The sequence below is a fragment of the Cryphonectria parasitica genome, assembly GCF_011745365.1.
Source record: "Cryphonectria parasitica EP155 unplaced genomic scaffold M406scaffold_1, whole genome shotgun sequence".
Taxonomy (NCBI): Eukaryota; Fungi; Ascomycota; class Sordariomycetes; order Diaporthales; family Cryphonectriaceae; genus Cryphonectria; species Cryphonectria parasitica.
In genome coordinates, this window is record NW_024468909.1 from 833,521 (window position 1) to 853,886 (window position 20,366).

The 20,366-nt window shown below is 51.5% G+C and overlaps 2 protein-coding genes across 2 annotated transcripts; one reads left to right on the plus strand and one right to left on the minus strand.

Moving 5' to 3' along the window:
* Positions 1 to 8,999: 8,999 nt before the first annotated feature.
* M406DRAFT_221406 (uncharacterized protein) lies at positions 9,000 to 10,155 on the plus strand (the record flags this gene model as incomplete). Its single annotated transcript, XM_040915593.1, has 4 exons — positions 9,000 to 9,151; positions 9,248 to 9,708; positions 9,764 to 10,000; positions 10,064 to 10,155. Coding segments are annotated over 4 exons (942 nt in total), but the record flags the coding sequence as incomplete, so codon positions are not given.
* A 7,682-nt stretch (positions 10,156 to 17,837) lies between these two features.
* Positions 17,838 to 18,738, minus strand: M406DRAFT_231753 (uncharacterized protein; the record flags this gene model as incomplete). Its single annotated transcript, XM_040915883.1, has 2 exons — positions 17,838 to 18,259; positions 18,411 to 18,738. Coding segments are annotated over 2 exons (750 nt in total), but the record flags the coding sequence as incomplete, so codon positions are not given.
* Positions 18,739 to 20,366: the final 1,628 nt, after the last annotated feature.

The following is a 20,366-nucleotide window of genomic DNA, read 5'->3' on the forward strand; positions in this document are numbered from 1 at the left end:
TCGGGAAGACTTCTTTGACGGGTAATGGTTCTGGCAGCGATCGCCATAATCGAAACACCTCAGTCAGTATTGACCATCGGGAGATGTAGCACTAGAGTCGTCTTGCCTTCTGCTCTCCAAATTTCAGTGGTATGCCTGGATGCAGGACGACTGTGTAACCCAAAGTTGAGAGATTGGTGGAGGGGGAGGGAGAGGGTGGCTGGGGGCGGGGCTCCATAATTGACAGAGCCATATGTCGCAAAGAGATCAGAGAGAAGAAAGCCTGAAAATTCGTCGGCTCTTTCTTGCGCGATATAGGCCCGTAGCGAGCCGGGATTCCAGCTCAGCGCCCTGTCAAACGACACGTCAAGTTCCTTGACCCCTCATGGCATGCTGGTCCCAACAGGACGTTGCATGGCTGGTCTTGTACACGCCAATTCCACAGGTGATATACCTAGCGATTAATCGACGAGAAGACGGGTGTGGCGGCGACGGCTTGCCTACGCCTCGGGTAGTTGATTGCGTCGTATTACACCGGCTCCTCGAGCACCCGCTCGTGAGCTGAATTCCAGGTTTCACCCATGACAGTCTCATCTGCAGGCGGGCTTCACAGGTCAAAATTCTCGGGTAGACGGCGGGCATTCTCCCTGAACGGCCGCCAGATAGAGACGTCAACTTTTCCCCCAGAGACGAGGATAGATGCCCTCAAGCCCTCGAAGTGTGACCTGTGAAAGGATCAGGGTTCCTCAGGTGCCCGCTGCTTCCACCCGCCTTTGACAGGAAAACTGGGTCGTGGTGTAACGTTGGGGCCCTGAGTTGTGGCATGTGTTCCACTTTCTGGAGCAGGCCAATCAGGATTCCCATGTTTTGTCCTCTCGCAACAATTTCTGGAGCCAACGATCGTCTCACCGCATCTAAGATCAAGTTGCGGTCCAAGCTTCCAAGAAACCGCAGACAGTCTAGACTCGATTTGCTTATGAGAAGGTCGTGTTGCGTTCGATAGGCCCTAGGAACCTCTACTGTCGGCCCGCGGGACTCTTACCGCCAGAGGCTGGGTGGGTTGTGACCCAGGGTGGGGTCCAAATGCCACGCCATGCAAAAGTCGGGCGATTCGGAAAGATCGTCCTGGGACTCCGACCTGGGCCAAATATGGAACGACTTAGAAGATGCGTGACCGCCTAACCGAATATTGATTTGGTCAGTGAGAGCCAAGGTTGAAGACCCAGGGCTGTGCTCGTGTCCTAGCATATCAAGAATTGTGCTGCTCTAGGGACTGGGCTATCGATCATGCTCGGTTTACGCAGTAGTCTTCGCCGTAGTCAAAGCTAAACACAGTTGTGTGACTGCAGTGGCACAGCCACCAGTTTGATGGCTGCCAAAGGTTGGATGAGTATGCCATTGTCCGATTCGCTCAGAGAACAGAGGGGGTTTCATCGTCGCTGATTAGGGCATCATGTCTTCAGTCTCCAGGCGGGTCGCTCCGTGATATTCTGGCGTGCTCCGTCGGGGCGTAAAGACACGTGTGCCAGGCACGACTCTCTCGCATCGGCAGTCGAGATATCACAGGTAAGTAGGTGTGGGGTGGGCAATCCCGACAGTCTGGATGCACCTGTCAGCGGGTGCAGCGGTGACACATGACGGACGTGGTATGTGGCATCATCCTGTTGTTTGTTCCTTGCAGGGCGGGATGGTCAGGCCAAGTGAAGCTATTGATACCGGTGAGGACTGATGCGGTATCGTCGGAATTTAAGGTTGGGCCGGTGAGGCGTGGAACACCAACGGGACGTCGAGCTGCTGACTCGCAGGATCTCGGCAGCTTCCGAGCCGCTAAAGCGCACAAGTGAGAACTGAGTGCCGCCAGACCCTGCTGGCCACTTTCCAAGGATTCGTGGAGTATGGGCTTCCTCAGTTGCACTTGGACAGGACAACTTAAGGCGGATTTGTCAAGGACATGAAAAGACGTGTCCTGAGTGCCACCAGACAAGACACCACCATAGTAGAAGCCTTTCCTTCCGAGCACGAATGGCCTTGTCGCTCCTTGTGTCACTCGGGATTGGCCAGCCGAGGTTGTACGATCTCCCTGACGAAATGCGATTGGACGCAATTTGCGTTAACCTCATGCAGCCGACCCTGAAGAATGCTGAAAGGCGCTGGCCATGTAAAGGACCACCGCCGCATACCGCACGTTAGCGTTGGCCATACGAAACCTGATGCTGCAGGATTGTGATTCCTGAGCCGGGCAAAATAGCTGGGAGGCTGCTTAACGACTCGGGATCTGAAAAGCCTTGGCCAACCCTAGACGAGAAAATAGCAAGGGTATCCCCAGGGAAGGGAAGCTCTCTCAGATCAGCCAGATACACTCGGCTGGCTGCATTGCGTGCTTCACAGGCTTGGCTGCCCCGAAGTTCCAGTATGCTGCAGCCGAGCACGCGCAAGCTGACGGCATCCTTCGAAGTGAGGGGCAATGCTGTTCATGCAAGATTATGCGGGAAAAGCCACTCCATCACTCAAAAATCGATTTCTGCTTTTCAGCTTCATCCAAAATATTCCATCATCTGCGCAGACACGATGGAATAGTACTGTGTGGTCTTTGACTCGTTTTGGGTGCCCATGCTGCCTAGAATTCAGGAAGCTGCAGAGAGCTGCAGCCAGAGTCGCTAGCCATCGAGATATGTTGGAATTGTATGACACGAAAAGCCGATTCAACTTTCTTGAGTCGGTTTTTTTTGGTTTTTTTTGGTTTTTTTTTTTTGGCTGGCGACGCTGGGCAAGTTGCGACTGGCTCTTCCACACAGAGCCCCCACCATTCCCCTTGTCCCTCCCTTGTCGTACAGTCGATGATGTGCACGGTCTACTTGCTTTTTTTTTTTTTGTTATGTTCGTCCGTGGATGTAGTGATCAACATCCAGCATGGGCCCTAGGCATGGACTGAGGGAATAGAAACACCATCCGACAGGCTCTGAAATGCATGGCCAGAATGGTCTAATCAGTGTCGGTCCGGTGCTCCAGCGCTAAGCCTATGGAGGGCATTCCTGTTGTGCTGGAAGAACTTCCAGGGTCGAATTTTTGTGACAGCTCATGCGGTATGTCAGCCTGCCCGGCTGCTGCGCGGTATAGACTGGCATGTTCCGCGTGCTGACAGTGTGGTTGGTCGCAACTGGTATCACAATCAACCAGCACAGGTCGTGGGTCATAAACGAGATGACACAATGGTATACCGATGGAGATGTGGACATTTGTGCCTCTCGCTTTGCTGTTTGGTTTATGACTTGTCAATGGTCGGATCGAGATCAGTTGACAGGCCGACCCACTGGAGGGGTATATCCAGAGGAGGGCAGTGAGTGCTGCAAAACGGAAACTGCCTGTTGGGTAATAGATGGCATCTATCCACGACAATCCAGGAGTCTAGGCCATGGGCATTCCGTCCTCTTGTGCCTGTCATCTTGACGCTGAGGAAGTCGGGTGGGCTATCGTTTCAAGTAGACCATCATCTCCTTTCTGCCCTCTGCTGGAATGTTGCGAGATAGGCAGAAACCTGGCTAGACCTCCAGTAGATAGAAGGGGGGGCTGTGTGTTACGGGTTGTGAGCTGAAAGTTTCGCTGGAGTTCGAGATTCCTTGTGGGCGGCGGCTGGACCAGGGCAGACGTCAATGGCTTGTGCGAGGAAGAGAAAAAGCTTATGTCTACCGTAGTAACGTAATCATCTAGCAGGGATGACGCCCTATCTTTGGAGAGGAGTTGAGCTATGCAGCTGGCAGGCACGCTCCCCATAAACTAAACCCACACTCAATCAAGGCAAGGGCAGATCCCTACCGGAATTTGTGTGTCAAGGTCGACTTTGTACTGTACCATAGTAGTCTCCGCTATTTTCGGTATTTCTCTTTTGCGAATGTATGCTGAAGTCTACTATATATATCAAGAGATAATATCGAAATTCTCTTGTCCCTCAGGGGAGGCAGAAAAGAATAAAGCAGTCAGTAGCTTTGTGTCAATCTTTCCGGCGTCTCGTCGAAATGCATCACGTCCAGCGAGAGCCGTCCCGGCTGGTAATATTTTTGCTGGGGGTGCGTCTGTGTGTATGTGACAGTGTGATAGGGCAAGTACGCACAGCAGCGGGATCAGGACCAGCGGATGCCCTACGTACTGGTACAGGCCTCACGGAGACCCACTATCTCCCGAGCCCAATCTTAGTACCATTAGTGGGAGTTGTTGGAAATTCTAATCTGGAACCTGTGACCCTGATGCAGGGCTTATGAAGAATTTCTCGTGCCTTCCTGCCAAGCCCCCCTTCCCCCCCTCTCTGAGGAAGGAGAGACATGAAAAAGAGGAAGGAACATGGAAGATGGTGAGAAGAAAAGAAAAGAAAAGGTTGGTGGAACACGGAAAGAGCGCCAGAAAAGAAAGAAGAAATAATCAACAAAGGAAAAGAAAAGTCTGAGCAAAAGCAAGGCACCTTGGTTGACAACCACCCTCCTTCACCACACCAACTGGTATCATCATCAAAATCAATAATGTCGACCTTAACCGAGCCACATCACCTCAGCCAGGGGCGCTATCACGACCTGCCGATACTGACGATAGATCGACTCTCTCAGCTGTGCGCAATACTTACGACTGCAGCGCATTGGTACCTACAGAGCCATATCCTGTCGAATGTGCTACGGCACCCCCATGGCAATGCAGCCGGTGCGACAACAACACGATCACTCACTTCTCGCCGGCAGCGGCAGCCGAAATCTTGCGCCCAACATGGACATGATGAACCCCCTCTGTGGGTTGAGGGGAGGGGTAGGTGGTGGGGGGGGGGTGGGAGGTGACCCGTCCCTCTGGTCCTCCTGGGCCTGGTCCCCTGATGGTACCTAGCTAGGTATCCCATACTGTGTGCACCTAGAGCACCCTCACAATTCAGTCCGTGCAGCCTGTCAGCGCACTAGTACCACGGTTCCAAGCATGAATCACAGGTATCCACCCAGTCGCCGGCCCAGGGTCTCATCACTACTCTAATCCGGCATAGTTTCCCCACCAAATCACCCTTGTTGTCGACAGGGCACCATTGACATCCTAAACATTTCGAATGCCATTTTTTTTGCCAACGTCCAACATTGTCGCACGCGGAGCACCACGAGCTCTGAGATTTCGCGCCTGGGAAGGCGGACAGTGCTGGTATTAGGTGCTCTGGAGTCTCGACCAACCATGAGCGCTACGCAACCCCCGTCCCTCACCCCGTCCATCCCTCCCAGGCGGACGACGTCGCTGTTTCTTCGACCAAAGGAGGGATGTTGATTAGCACGTTGCCGAGCGAGACTGAGTTCGTCTTCGAATGCGACCTGACCACATACAAAGGCGGTCAACGGCAATGTCAAGCTCAGGATATGTTGGTCATATCGCATCGCATCGAGAGCCTAGGTTCGATATGCGACGTCGACCTCAATTTCCTGCTCCTTGTTAGTCTCACGCATAAACACTACATTCACTCTTGAGCTGCCGCACTGGAGGCTCGACTCGACGGGTCGATTACTCACACAGATACTTCGGTACTTTGGTACCGTGATATGACTCCGGCTATGAGATCAAGGGTGTTGGGGGGGGGGGCTGCTGTCATCGCCTGTGGTGACAAGCAAGCAACCCCCGTCTCTCTCTCTCTCTCTCTCTCTCAATGTACTGTGGTACTATGGTAATACATACTACTACGTACTATCCGTATACACCATGCAACATTTCGCAACTCCCGCGGACGGGTCCATTCGTTTCGGTACCAGCAGCAAGATGTACTATGGTACAACCCACGTTTCCTCATCGACCTTTCCGTCCACTTACAAGGCGCATGACTGTGACCCAGCTGCAGATTGCAAGCTGCTTGGTAACACTATCTGGTTGGTCCATCACAGGACAAGCTATGAGGAGAGGTCCGGTGCAAGGTCATCACGCTCATCTCCCGTTCTTTACGTCGATCTTTGGGATGTGTCTAGCCTTCCAGCTCATGGTACCATAGTACACTGGACTTAAGATCGTACTGTGTCCCCCCCCCCCCTCCTTCCAGCCCTTGTTCAGAACAACCCCCCTCCCTCCGAGTGGATGGGTGGAGAGAGAGGGAGAAGCAAGAGGCAGAGACATGCACATGAATCACGCTAAAGGTACGAGACGCCCTCATTTTCCCTTTCCTTTTTCCCTTTTTTTCTTTTTTCTTTCTGTCCTTCTCTTTCTTCCTTTTTCTGTTTTGTCCAGAGCTCCTCGTCATTGCTTTCCCCTCCCCACTCACGGTGCGACTCGCGGCCTACCATGCGGCCTGGGATACGCGCGAGATACCTGCAAGCAAAGCTCTACTTCTACTGTACTGTCTACAGGCCAATACGTGGCGGCGCCTTCGTCCAGCTCCCGTCGTCCCCACATCTATACTATAGTAGTATTCTCGACATACCGTTGGTGCTATGGTACATCTTCGACCGCCTCCACCCCGGTTCTCAAGATAGCGTCGCAAGCTGGCGCTAGCTTAGTTGGGCAATATCTCAAGCACGGTGCGGTTGACCTTTGGGATTGGGTTGTCCTGTGGCCTGCCAGTGCATCTGCTCCCTCAGCTCGCCTAGAAACAGCCATCAGTTCTCGTTAGTCTCATCGGTACATCTCTTCTTTTGCAACATGCATACAAGATAGAACATACAGCCCCGTCTCTCTCTCTGTCTGTCTGTCGCTGCCATTGCCAGCGCTCGACTGATCGATTCCTTCTTGTTGCTTATCAAAACCCTGCAGATCTGCACCTCTGACTCCCATTCCTTCTGTATTCGCCTACCTCGCAAGTCTTCCGCACCACCATAGTACGGGGGGCGCGCGCACTGGGCTCTGTGTGTGTCTCTCTCTGTCTGTCTCCACTGCTCTGCATAAGACTTTAAGAGCAGCAAGGGTGGCCCGCAGCCCTCTGTGTGCGCCGCCTAGGGTCCTCTTCCACTAACACGGACACGGGAGCATCTGTACAGACAGACGGGTCTATTTCACACATCCCCCTTACATACATACATTAGATGTTTCCTCGCGCAGCCGAGTTCAGGTTTCCTATTCACGATCTTCATACCTCATATTCTTTTTCCTCGCCGCAGCTCAATTCTTCGTGGTCTTGCTCTTAGTTAGGCCTGAGTTCGGGCTTCGTCGCATCTCGCCAAGGTGGTTTTCGCCTGCAGCACAGCTGTCAAATCACACCTCGTTGCCGCCAGAGTTCCTTGGCTGCAGGAGACTGTCCCTCCTCTTTTACCTGCAGTCTGCTTTCCCCTCTTCCGCCCAAAGTCGCCGCGTCCACGACCAGCGACCACCAGTGGCGACTTCACAAAACCACCAGAACCTGTCGTCTCGCATAAGATCGGTCTCGGGTTCGATCTTCATATTACCCTCAATCTCTGCCTCACGCGTCGGTCCTGTTTTCTGCGCCTATCGCGCCTGCTGAACGCTTCTGGTAGGAGGACTGCTTGGACGTCCAATTCGAAGACGGAGTGACATTTGGCAATTGTGCGAACCCTCCTTTCCTGGAAGAGCCTCGCACGGGATATCGTGGCCCCAAGTCCACAAAGCTCTGTTCATCACACTCGACACCATTTACTGTCTTCACTTTCGCCACTGCGACTCTTTTACTCATACACACACACACACACACACACACACACCGTATACGGAAACAGCCAAAACCCTTACTGGCGAGGAGCCCACGTTGATTGACCGACTTTCCCCCTCGGCGTCTGCCAGCGTATACACCTCGAGCATCTTTGGCTGTCCATCGTTGTCCAAACTGTTGACAGTCTCTCATCCTTCTGCGCTGCTCTCATTCACCACCTCTCGGTTGGTAGTGCCGGTCTTCCTGTGGCGGTCCCGCCCGTCCTCTGCTGGTGGGGATCCTGGTGTGGAACAGCCTTCTTGAGCAACAGGGCAGCTGCTCTCCGATGTTTCACAGCCGCACAGCAGACAAAGCAATCCGTGACGTCCGACCCCCAGGGTACTGATCACGAAGGGCTGGTTGGTCTGTGGAGCGGGGGCTATCCACCCAGTCTTTGGGCGCGGATCTAGGTCTGTTCGCAGACGCAAATCATCAATCTACCTGTCGTTGGTCATGTACGCCACCGCATTCACCTGACCATATTCAATCAGAAAAGACATTTCCAGGAAGGGGGAGCACTTCGTCTTGAACCGCCTTGAGCTCTACCAGGGTCAGTGTTTAGTGTCCGCCCTCCCGTCCGACTCGGCAGCAAGCTCCCGTACGAACAGACAGGCCAGATCCGTGCCTGTGGCCCATGGTCTTGAACTCGAACAGGCTGGTGCGTAAGGACTTGCCTTCTGTCGAAGGAGCAACCAAATCACTCGGCAGTTCTCTTCAGGTGCGGCTATCCATTTCTGTCTTGCACATATATAGAGACTCTGTCCCCCGCCACCACAACCTGGCAACAACTTGACAAGGAGAGCCGTCACAGCCTCTCTACCCCCCCCCCCCTCCTCTCTATCTTCTGCATCTACTTTGTCGTGTCTCACCCGTATTCCTGGCGGCACTACGGTAAGCCAGGCCCACTCGCTCTGGTGAGAGGCCCGTCCGACATCTAGTCAAAGACTGTTTTTTCTCTTTCTCTCCACAAACCCATGCCTGTTTTGCCTCACCTTCAGCCTCACCGAAACTAGTCCCTGGAGCTAATCAAATTCTCTATATACCCAGAGTATCGGCGGCGCTGTCATTTCTCATCCTCTCATCCCCTTTCACCGCCCAATGTATTGGGATTAAAAAGGAAGCCCGCCAGTCTCGCCAAAAAGACGAGCTTAACAACCCGTTCTGATCTCTCAAGGCCAAATTTCGTCCCATATCCTACCCTTCGACAAGATGGTTCTGCCACAACACCCTTCTCGTCAGTGGACGGCGGAGAGGCTCTCGGCAGCTCGCCCTCCAGTCGCCGATCCCATAAACCAACGCAGATACCCAATGGTAAACAAGCCTCACTTATAGTGTGTCATTCTTTTCATCGGCCAGATCTGACGTAAAATAGGACATCTGTACAATGCTTCAGCAACACTGCAATATCTCGCTATCCCATTTCATCATGGCAGGCATCACTAAGCAGGGCGAACTGATCACCTTCAGCGGTCCCAGAGAGGCTGGAAACCCCATGGTCTACAAACAATACATCAATCTCGATGGATATCTCAACTGGTATAACAACGAGAGCATGCTCCCAAGTACGAACAAACTGGATACACCCTCACAGGCTGCAACGATAGCTGACTGGAAATTCCTTTCAGCACCGAGCCCATCCTCATACGAGGACAATTACTTTGGCCACGGAGACTCCGAACGCCATCCCACCTACGGCGGTCGTCGACATTATGACCGCCGTCGAATTCAATCGGCTTTTGAGTATGACGACGACGCTCTCAGAACTCGCAAGCGGCCAAGAGGAGCAGTGAACAGGAGAGACCCGGCTCAGGATGCTGGACCAGCAGTCAGTGTCGTGGTCCCGAAGAGAGCTCTCAAGATTAGCAACAGGGAGGAGGTCTGGAAGTTCTACGAGCAGCGTTTCAAGAATATCCAACAGTCGGCCTGTAAGATGATTGCAAAGGCCTGGATCAAGTTGATCGCCCCAAAGAAGCAGTCCAACCATCCCTATACAGGGCAGGAGGCGAAGGCGCCAGACTGGTGGCCGAAACCGACGGGACCCACGAGAGATGACAGAGTCAGACACAAGGAACCTGACCATCTGTACAAACCCGGTACGTCCCAAAGCCCTTGCCTCACACAGTACTTGTTAAGCTAATGCATGCCCAGAGCGTGTGTGGCTCCTCTGCCATATCCTGAGCATGGTCGTCGAGCCCAATCGCCTGCAACACAAGGACATACAGAAGTTGAATGTCACGGTTGGAAAGCTTGAGGAAGCGACCTTCGAAGCACTCTCAAGCTTCTTTGGAGACGTCGAGAACCCGAACAATGCCAAAAAGAAGCCTTACCTGAAGGAGATTTTCAGAGTGGCCAGATACGAAGAGCGGTTCAAGAATGGCGAGATTGGTTCGTAAACTTATCAACATATTGTGCAGGCTCGTTTCGACTGACACGAAACCTTCCATACAGATGCCAATGCCGAGGTTCAAGTCACAGCTGATGACAAGGTGCCGGATGATTGGCATGAAGAGGAAGAAGAGGCGCCACGGGACGACGATGACAATCAGCCTACGCCTACTTCCCCCAAACAGGAGCACGGCCTGCCTGCGCTCGCCCCTCCTCCCGCTCAACAGAGCTCGGTTGGGAGCTTGCAGGGCAGCTCGTCGTTTAACATGGGCGAACTGCCCGTCCGCGGTCCTCCATACCCCCAGCCGTCGATGATGCAGTCGGATCTCAACGCTGGCCCGCCCAATTTTGTAGAAAATAGCTCTCTCGGGGTCAGCAGCCAGCCGCCGCCCATCTCTCAGGCGCACACAATGCCTCTGTCAGAGGGCTATTCAGACCCACACGCAAACAGCCGGCGCTCGTCACTGTATACTTCGAACCCTGAATATGCCACTTCTTCCACCTCCACCTTGTACTCTACCTGGCAGCACAGCAACCAACCGACCACATCGCCTGTGTACTCATTCAATCAGTCACAGCAGCAGCAGTCGCACCCGCATGGGTCCTACGTCGAGCAGCAGCAGCAGCCATCCGTACCTCTGCCACAGACTCCACAGTACCTCGAAGCGCCCACTTACGACCCCATGCACAACAACCCTTTTCGCCCGGCGAATGTGACCCAGGGATCTTTGCATCCTCACACTCCCCATTCGTTCTCCAACTATCTCTCGTCTTCCGGGTCAGGCTTGAAGGGAGACCCTCTTAGGCCTGCACACCCGCACGAGGACAGTGAGCACAAACGCTGGAACTAGTAATCGTCAGGGATATCATACGGAGTGGAGGATGAGATACCACTTCAAAGAAACAACTCTTCTCTTGGGCCGGCTGAATTGCTTTGCCTATACAACACCAACGGGTTTCGCAGCCCTTTCATCCCCGCATTCCCTTGTCTGTCATGATGATCCAGAAAGGTCTACGTCGGTTCTTATTATGATTATCATTTATTATCCCTTTTTCCCCTTTCCCCTTTCTCCTTCTGCCTCTTTTTCTTCTGTTCTTCAGAGTTTCATCCAACCTTTGTTCAATCATGGATAGACAATATGGTGGCAGGGTGGCAAGTGGCTGGTTCTGCGACGAACCAGTCACTCTTTGCTAATTTTATTTTGGACTTTTTCCTTCTTTTTTTCCTCCTTTTTTTCCTTCCGGTTTTGCATACCCTTCCTTCACCTTTCAGTGCGCAAACGATACATCACCCCAATTATCTCTAATTTTTTTGATACACAACATCGCCAGGCGTCTGGGGTGGGCTCGACGGTCAACGAGAATCGCATAATAAGTGTGTTCTTTCAGTGCCGTTTTCGTTGTGGTCCTAAAAACGCCCCCAAATAAGCCCTCGCAGATTGACCGAGGAGAAGGCAGCCATGGTAATTTCGATATTGAGCAATGACCGGCTCAGCGATGACGCTCATCGCAGCCAGCTTACACGAGGGGTGGGGGGGGGGGGGGAGACAGAGAAAAGGGCGTGAGGTGTTAGTCGGATATACTAAACAAGCGAGGAGCATCGGTTGGATGGAAGAATGGGATGACGAAAGACGAGGGAAAAATCTGGAGCCAGGGCCATATGGACGTCAGAATGAAACAAGGTGCTTGTTATGTTTGTGGTTCTTTCTCTCTTCTTTTTGCATGCTTTAATTTTCTCTATCAGGTCAATCAAGGTTGTTTTGCTGGGTTTATGGGTGGCTTTTGTCTGGTATCATTTCTTGGAAACATGAATCTCGAGTCTGCTTTACTTCACGGGACCCAATTTGGGGGCCAGCACAGCACAGGGGCCGGGAGCAACACCGGCATTGTGTGGAAAGACTGGCAGGTCGATGTTCTGGCTCAGTTTCCGGGTGTTCGGGTCTGAAAAGGCAGAGGAGGGTTTGGGCGGCCGTCTGTCAGTCTATTGTCCCGCAGTAATATCTCTGCCGTTTGTTACGACTTATGAAGAGTGACACCTTCTCTCTACACGTCAGCGTCATCGTGCTTCTCTGCTTTCCATTGTTGCACTTGTTTTATTTACAGGTGCCGATATGATGATCCTGAACAGTGAAAGAATGAAGCAGGAGGTCTAGGGCGGGGAGAACCGAGGGTATTTTTGCATGCTAGCCCCCCCCCCCCCCAAAACCAGTTCTGTGGAAGAAAAGGATCCAATGGAAGACGCAGAGTAATATTGGACAACCGCCGCGACCGCTACCACCATCACACCAACACAGCAATACACAGGCAGGGAGAGGAGGGGAGAGGGGAGAAGAGAGGGAGGAAGGCCGCATCAGACGTTTGTGGCTCCAAGCGACTAGCCACTGGTAACAAGTAGGGGAGTTGGAGTGGATCAGACCTCCCTTCCTGCGCCTGAGAAGTGACGAGACGGGCGTCTGAGGCCAGCTGAGATGAGCTCGGTTAACAGACCCGGGAGGTGCGGTGTCCGACCGCTGTCGTCATGGGGGAGGGAGAGGGGAAGAAACGATGCCAAAGTGGTCTCAGCTAGGCTGATCGGGTACTCCTGACCAGCTGAGGTTCTTTGTCCTCTGTATCGAGGGGGGGCCGGGGTGTTGAAAATCGGCCCAACAAGTATTGGGGCAGAGGAGCGGAAGGAGAAGGCTTACCATTCTAGTTCCTGCTTCGGCCCTCCCCAGGTTCAGACCCCTTCGACGCAGACCCTGGAGCAGACAGTCTCTCTAGGGAAAGTACTGCTGCTGCTGCTGCTGCTGCTGCCTGCAGCTTACTCATGACAGCAAGCTGGATCGCATCTGCGCGTCTGGCCTAGATGCGTCTGTCTACACGCCACTTGACGCCAACCTCGTTCCGTTCAGAGTGCACAGGTGCCAGTCAGTAGAGGGAACACGGGACGATGGACAAGAAACAAACAGACACACACGCACACACAAATCCAAAATACACCATATACATACACGAACAGGCCAACCACTTTTTTTTATCTCAATAGTAATAAAAACTTTTCTAGGCAGAGCAAAGGGACAGCAAAAAAGAGAGGGCGGGCGTCCCCGAATATTTTCCGAGTCCTTGTGTCTGCGACAAATCAGCCGTTGGCTTCCGCTGCCAGATCATGCGGCGGCGCGGGCAAAACGGCAAAGCAATTTACCTGCCTCCTTGGGCCATTTTCTCCTGCAAGTGTCACCTGCACACATATCCAGCTCTTTGGGCGCTCTTGATACACGCACACACGCTCACACGCACACACACAGAGAGAAAGAGAGACGGAAAGAGCCCAACAGTAAGATGCGGCTGGTGCCCAATGGTGACATCCGATCCCTTGGGCTCCTCCACATCTCGGTTAGAAGAGAGTGGTCGCCCAAAGAGGAAAATAAAAAAGGGTCCAGCCTTGTGTCCGGCTAAGCTGACAAGATAGACAGGCAGACAGAAACTTGGACACTAGTACAGTAATACTCCGCAGATCCTCTTTGGTTGGTTTCTTGTTTTTCTTCTTCTTCTTTTCTCTTTTCATTTTCAGCTCATCCTTCAAAGACAAACCCCTCGGCTACAACCAGTTCCGACGATCTGAACGGCAGTTGTTGTGCCAGTCCAAGGCCTGGAAGTCACAGTTCCATTCGCAGGCCCCTCAGGATCAGCTAGCGTGTGAGCAAGGTGCAGGTGGCAAATAAGAAAGATGACATGGCGTTGAAGAGAAAGAAAAAAAAAGAGTGAATGAACTGCTACCCCCCAACTGCTGCCCAAGATTACTTAAGTACCTACTTATGTTTTCTGCAGACTACTACTATGCAGCAGCCCGAGCATGTTTTGGAGCTGGCTGGCCGGGAGTGGGGCAATTCTCTGTCGGGCGAGTCTGGTCCTTTGTTATGCGCGTGACACTATTTGTCTGGCCGGAATATGATATCAGATGAGGAAGGAAAATAAGATCCTTCATTATAAAAAATAAGAATAAAATTGGAATTCAACAAAGGCCCGAATCGTTTCGATGCCCAATCTACTTTCCCTTTGGCCGGGGGGGGGGGGGGGGTTTGCTGCACAAGTGCAGTAGACAAGTCTCGACTTCTCTTGCTGACTGACAGGTTACATGATGAATTCTGCTGTATACAAAATAATGACAACAATCGATTACACACACAGTCAAGAGAAACACACTATTTATTTCATCTATCACATTATCTAGACAAGAAAATAAAAGGACCAGCCAGCCAGCCCCTCCCTTGTCCCCCGCTCCCCATACCAGTGTCACCTCCCCTAATTGACCAAGAAAAAAGAGGCCAGATTCACGGCCAGCCGCACCTAGACTTGCGTGTGGGGGGGGGGGGGAGGATGGAAGGGCAATGGAAGTCAACCATGTCTAGAATCCAAGCTCTTGAAAAAGGGAGATGGAAAAGAATGAAAATAGACCCCCCCCCCCCGCTCCCATCTTTCCACCCTCGTGGAAAGGTGGCTTGTACTCATAAAGTATTTCACACAGTGCTTATCAACTTTCATATTTTTTTCTTTCATTATAGTTTCATCCTCTTCTTCTAGTTTACAAGCGAGCCTATCATGTTCCAGTACTAGAGGAGGGGGGAGAAGTGCAGATATGGGATGGGGTCTGGGCGTGTGTAATGTCTCGGAAGATGGACATTGGGGTAGAGAAAGAGAGAATAGGGAGAGAGAGGGCTGGCTGGCGGCAGCAGATGATGGGTGACGATGTTTCGTGTGATGGAATGGACAATACGAGGGCTGGGCGTCTTGAGTGGGGGCAGGCAGTTCGGTTGTTGAGGGTTTGCGACGGCTCATGCGTTATTTTTTTTCTTCTCTTTTGGTTTCTTTTTGTTATTGCTGTGGTTGTTGTTGTATACGAGGACGGGACTTGTGTCACCATTGGACTTGCATGTGTGTGTGTGTATGTGTGCGCGTCTATGTGCGTCCGTGTACCATGTAGTTTGGCACAAGTTCCACTGCAGGAGGCACTTAACTTGTATTTTGTTCTTCTAGTCTAGTGATAATATCTCCATACACCCTGCCTTGACCGGTTTTGAGGGGGTGGAAAAATGTGAGACAGTTGACGTGGAACGATGATCCCATGGGTAGCCGGCTGCGCTCGGCTGTCAATTATCTTCTTTGCTTGGAAACCTGCAGAGAGTCAAATCATATGCCGTCGGCAGATGTTTCTCGCCTTCTCACCTTTGTGGTCAGTTATTGTCGGCATAGATGGATGATGTTACGATGGCTGAGTCAAAAGATGATGGTATCTACTTCCATGATGCCTGGAAAGTGGCCAGACGGCGTGCGAGTGAGTGTAGGAGAGAGGGTGCAAGCTGATTTTCGTATGTCTGAATCTAATGTTCTGAGCCTCCCAGATGTAGAATCCAATTTGGGCACTTTACTTCTCTCTTCGCTGTCTGTACTCACACTGAAGCCTGATCTGGTGAAGTTTGTGTCGGCGGTGTGAATGTCATAGCGGAAGACGACCGAAGATACGCCCCTGGGCACGCTGGGAAATGCTCCCCTGATCTGGATCGCTTGTTCAATTGTATTGTTGGATTCTTGAAACAGTGTTATACAAATGTGTCCAAGCTTGACATTATTACTCTCTTGGTTGTATTCTACTCTGAGTACATTTAATCATTGCATGGTGATTCCTGCGCAACGCTTCAGCCTAATCAGAACCTCGGCGTCTATCATGCTTTGTTCTTTCTCTTCTCACAGTTGTTTGGATTCAAAATATTGGCCATCCTCCCCTCTCCTTCTTTACTTACCCTTTACTTTTACCTGCATTCATTACCTGACTTACTCGTTGGCTGAATTGATACTCCCGAGGAGAATAAAGACTTTGACGGGTGCGAGTAGGTATGGAGAGCAGCTGGATCTGGGGAAAGGAGCTGACGGCGAAAGGTTGGAACAATTCTGCACAAACTTAGACTGAAGAAGTTTGAACAGAATTTTGAATCAGCCACGAGCGACGGTTCTTTGACATCTTCAAGTCCATGTCAAGTCGTCGGCCATATGATATGTCATTGGTGACTCGTTCTTGACAGGCAACGTGAATGATGATGATGACCTAAGTAGCCCGTCGTACATTGGTGGCTATACCATTATTGTGTGTATGACTTTCATGTCAAGTGTTTCTTCCCAGATATGCTTCTCCAACCTGTTTCATTCGGTAGTCAGGACATGCTCTGTTATTTTGCCAGACGCAGATTGCTTGACTGGGCTTCGACCCCCAATTGAGCTCGTACTGCTGTACAGACTGTCTTTTACATAGACTTGAGTATAGAAATCAAATCCAGAAAAGGATATAATCAGGTGTGGTTGAAAAGGACCTGAACTACCTTCTTTGTCAAATTCAGAAATGTAGTGGATGTGTGCGGCCTTTCTTTCAGTGTGGCCCCATGGTGTTGAATTGAAATGTATCATGACCATAGCCTTGGAGCTGGGAAAAGGCATCTCAGGGTCGACCATGAGTAAAACGGAAATCTGGAACGAAGAAAGCTGCCAGAGTTTTCTGTTTTGGCTTCACATCATCAAGCGACGAACTCTAATTCATGAGAGAGAAATGGGTATATAGAAGCAGAATACGAGGAGAAAGAGGAAGGAAAGGCAGGACTCTCTATTCGCTGGTAGAGTAAGGTGTGCTGGAATTCTGGAGGACATGCATAATTGTAATACTTATCTCAGGCTCAAAAGAAAAACATTAGACTCAAGAAAATGATTTTTGGTTTACGGAAGTGGCATATCCTTTCGACAGGCTTAGTAGACGAAGCCCCAACACTTTCAGAGCCAACTGCACCACATCATTATCATATTTCCGAGAGATCGTTGCTTTGACAGACAGAGAGAGAAGGAGGGGGGAAGGCAGGTAAGAAAGATGAAATCTAGATAACACATCACCATTCGTCATTGTGTGCTTGAGTAGACCTCCTCAGAGTGTTTGGGGCCTTTGAAACATGCTTCTTAATGTTCTGCGGTGAGAATACGGTGAGAATTCAGTATGGATTCAGTTATTTATGTCGTTTTAATCGGAAGGAACGTGCGCTTTGAGAGAAAGACCGTGCTAATTCCATTTCCAAGTGTATCCTCCAGAACATTAATGGTGATGCATACGAACTGGCTGTCTTGGGAGCACAAGCAGGATTGAAGAAATACTTCTATACGATTTGATTGCATAGTGGTACAAGTAATAATCTAGTAGAGCAGAGGTGGCAACTCTCCCCCCCTCGTTTGCATCTGAAACCCAATCACCTGCACAGAAAACGGCGAAGAGCATCAATGATCCAGAGCGAGTCTTGGGAATGGCTTGTGCATAAACCCAAGTATCATTGAGTGATTACTGATCACCATCCACCCAGCCAATTCCCCTTTATGGCACACTGCCTATGCCCGCCGTTGACCTTAATTTCCTGGAACTCGCCTTATGATGGTCTTGGTCTTCTGAGAATGATCACATCCTCGCAGTCTCTATACGACCACCCTTGGTGTCCTTCCAGGCAACGAAGCTGCTCAGAAAATATGGCTGGTATTTTAGGTACCTCCACTAGCAAATTCTCGGTGCTTCACTGTTCATGCTCAGCATCGCTTTACGTGTTTTTGCTCTCCAAGGCTTGCTTTGGTCCTAGAGATAAACTCGTTTCCAGCCGTGTATCCAGACCGAAACGCCGGTTGAGGTATCAAGAAAATCTGCTTCTTTGCCGTATGAAGAATGAAGCCGTCCATGAGGCAGAAGAGCCTTCCCAGTCGCAACTGACTGATTATAGATACGCAATGAGAGATATATGGCTGCATAATGTGACAAGATAGGTATCTTACTTCAATCCGAATCGTCGTCATCATCATCAGCTTCACCACGCTTCCGTTTTTTTGAAGAAGACTGCACCGGCTTGGGCGTTTCGTCCCTCCTCACAAAGACATAACTTCTCGCCGGGCGCTCCTCCCCCTTCCACCCGCCGCCCACCTCGCCCTGCTTGTTCCGCACGACACCCAGCGTCCGTGCGTGGTGGTACCCGGGATACGCCGAGGCCTGGAAGCGGAAGCTCCGCTCGACCTGCAGGCCCGAGTGGCGGCCCAGGTCTCGGATGTTCCAGAGGGTATAGGGCTCGCCCTCGAAAAGCGTGACGATGACCGTCCCTCCTGGTGCGAGGGAGAGCAGGGCGCGCTTGAAGAACTCGACGAGGAGCTCCTGGTTGTAGCGCACCTGGCGGTTGACGTCTGTGGACTTTCCCCCTGTGTGGGGAAAGTTGAATACTTTGACGAGAAGAAAAAAAAAAAGGTTAAGTAAAATCAAGATATTGGCGAAAGAGATGCAACTGGGTTGGTTGAATATTTCATGGGCAGAGGAGGAGAAGAAGAAGGAGGAGGAGGAGGAGGGGGCAATGTGATGGCATGGCATACTTACTTATCCTGTCAAAAATCCCCACCGACTCCTTTCCTGACTTCTTGGCCCAGGGGCCCATCTTCTTCGCGTCTACGCCGTAGATGACCTTGCCGCCTTCGCCCTCAATGATTTCTACATTTTCCTTCACATGGGAGTACTTCTCGACGAGCTCGTCCAGGTTCCGGTCCAGCACGGTGGCGGTGACGTGCTCGCAGTAGTGATGCTCGACCAGCGCCCGCGAGAAGCTGAGGTCGCCCTCGCCGACCAGAAGGATGGTCTCGTCTGCAGCGAAGGGAATGGTAGGTGTCTGGTCGCGCGTGGGCTTGGGATCTTGCGTGCTAGACTTTTTGGCGTGTGACTTGCTGGTGGTGGTGGACTTGGGAATGCTGGCCTGATGAGGACTGGGTCTGCTGCTGGGCTTTTGCTTGTGTTGCTGGATCTTGCGCTTCTTGGCCATTTTTAAATCCCAGAAAATAGGTAATTTTTTTAAATAAAAATATACTGGCTTCTTCGAATACTTCTGCAATTGTTTTATTCTGACGTCAGGAGGTGGAGGATGAGGTGGTGGTGGAGGCGCGTGTTGGTCTCTGCTTAGAGAGAGAATTTACTGTACTCAGGAGGCGAGGTCCTCCTACTCAATTCTTGGACTGTCGTCTCCCCCGTTGGCGGGCTGAATTTGGAGGAGTGGAAGTCGGTACGTACCGCCACCATAACAAGACTGGGGGGGGGGGGGGAAGAGGCAAAATTAGCATCCAGGAGTCTTACCATAAGTATATTGAGCCAATCGAAGCCGCTGTGATTAAAGTCTGCTCACCCCTGTCCAAGTGTTCGAAATAGGCCTGGCTCGACGATTTGGCACGTTTTTTCTCTCTTCTTGTCAGGGTTAGGAGCAGCGTTTGCCATGGATGGAAATTTCATTTAATTTTTCTCTATTTGAGGGAAATCTCAGAATTAATGCATGAATCATGGTCACGGCCTACAGCTCCTAGTACAGACCTTTCTTTTGTCTGTCTCTGTCTTGGTGCAAATACTACAGTAGTAGTACCCCAAGTACAAGTGGGGAGGAATTATGTGTGCGTTTGGAGCAGTGGGGCGCGGCTCAGGAGGTTTCGTTGGCTACGGAGTAAGCTGCACATTCTGAGGCGGGATCAGATCCAGGCAATAGTATCAGGGGACAGCAAACGCTGCGATGCAGGATGAGAATGGTTCTGAGCGGAGCCATTCCCCAGAAACCTGTACTTGTCATCGATGCATCTCTAGCTTTAAGGCCTGCCTGCTGCTGGGTTGGTTTGGGCCCTCAGCAGTAGTACAGTATGAACAGGGACCGCCTGAACGAAACCACCAAGCCATGGGTGTTCGTTTTGTACACCTCGGTAGTTATTGACACCCCTCCCCCCTCCAACCTCCCTCGTCGATCGCATCTGGAAAAGCACGAGGTTCCCTCCGCCTGCGAATGTTGCCATATCACTGGCGTCGTGAGAAGGAGAAGGAGAATAGCATAAAGGTCCAGAAAATGAGTTCACCTAGGAGAGATTGAGCAACGTAGATAGGACTCACCGCCCTTGTCGCTCCTAGGCCAGCGTAATTTGAGAGAGAATAGAGTTATACACACTACTTGGTTTCTCTCAAGCACATGATAATGATGGAGTGCAGATCTGGCTCGAGGTGGACAGAAAAAGAGGCGAGACAGCGTGGCCGTAGGTGTTTTGAATAGGTAAAAACCAAAGTACGTCCCTACCTCTCTCATCTTGCTACTGCTGCTGGTGTGGTGATGGAGGAGGCTCGAGTGCTGTAGAAAAATCCGTTCCGGGATGGCCGCCAAGAAGCAGGGCTGATAGCGGCACCCCCGGGGGTTCGTATTCTGGTGGTGGTTGTCTCTTACTGCAGGCTTGGAACCGACGACACTCAGCTTTCTCAGCACAGAATTGCATCAAACGCAGTCAACAACCAACTCGCTGAATGGGCTCGCGTACCTAT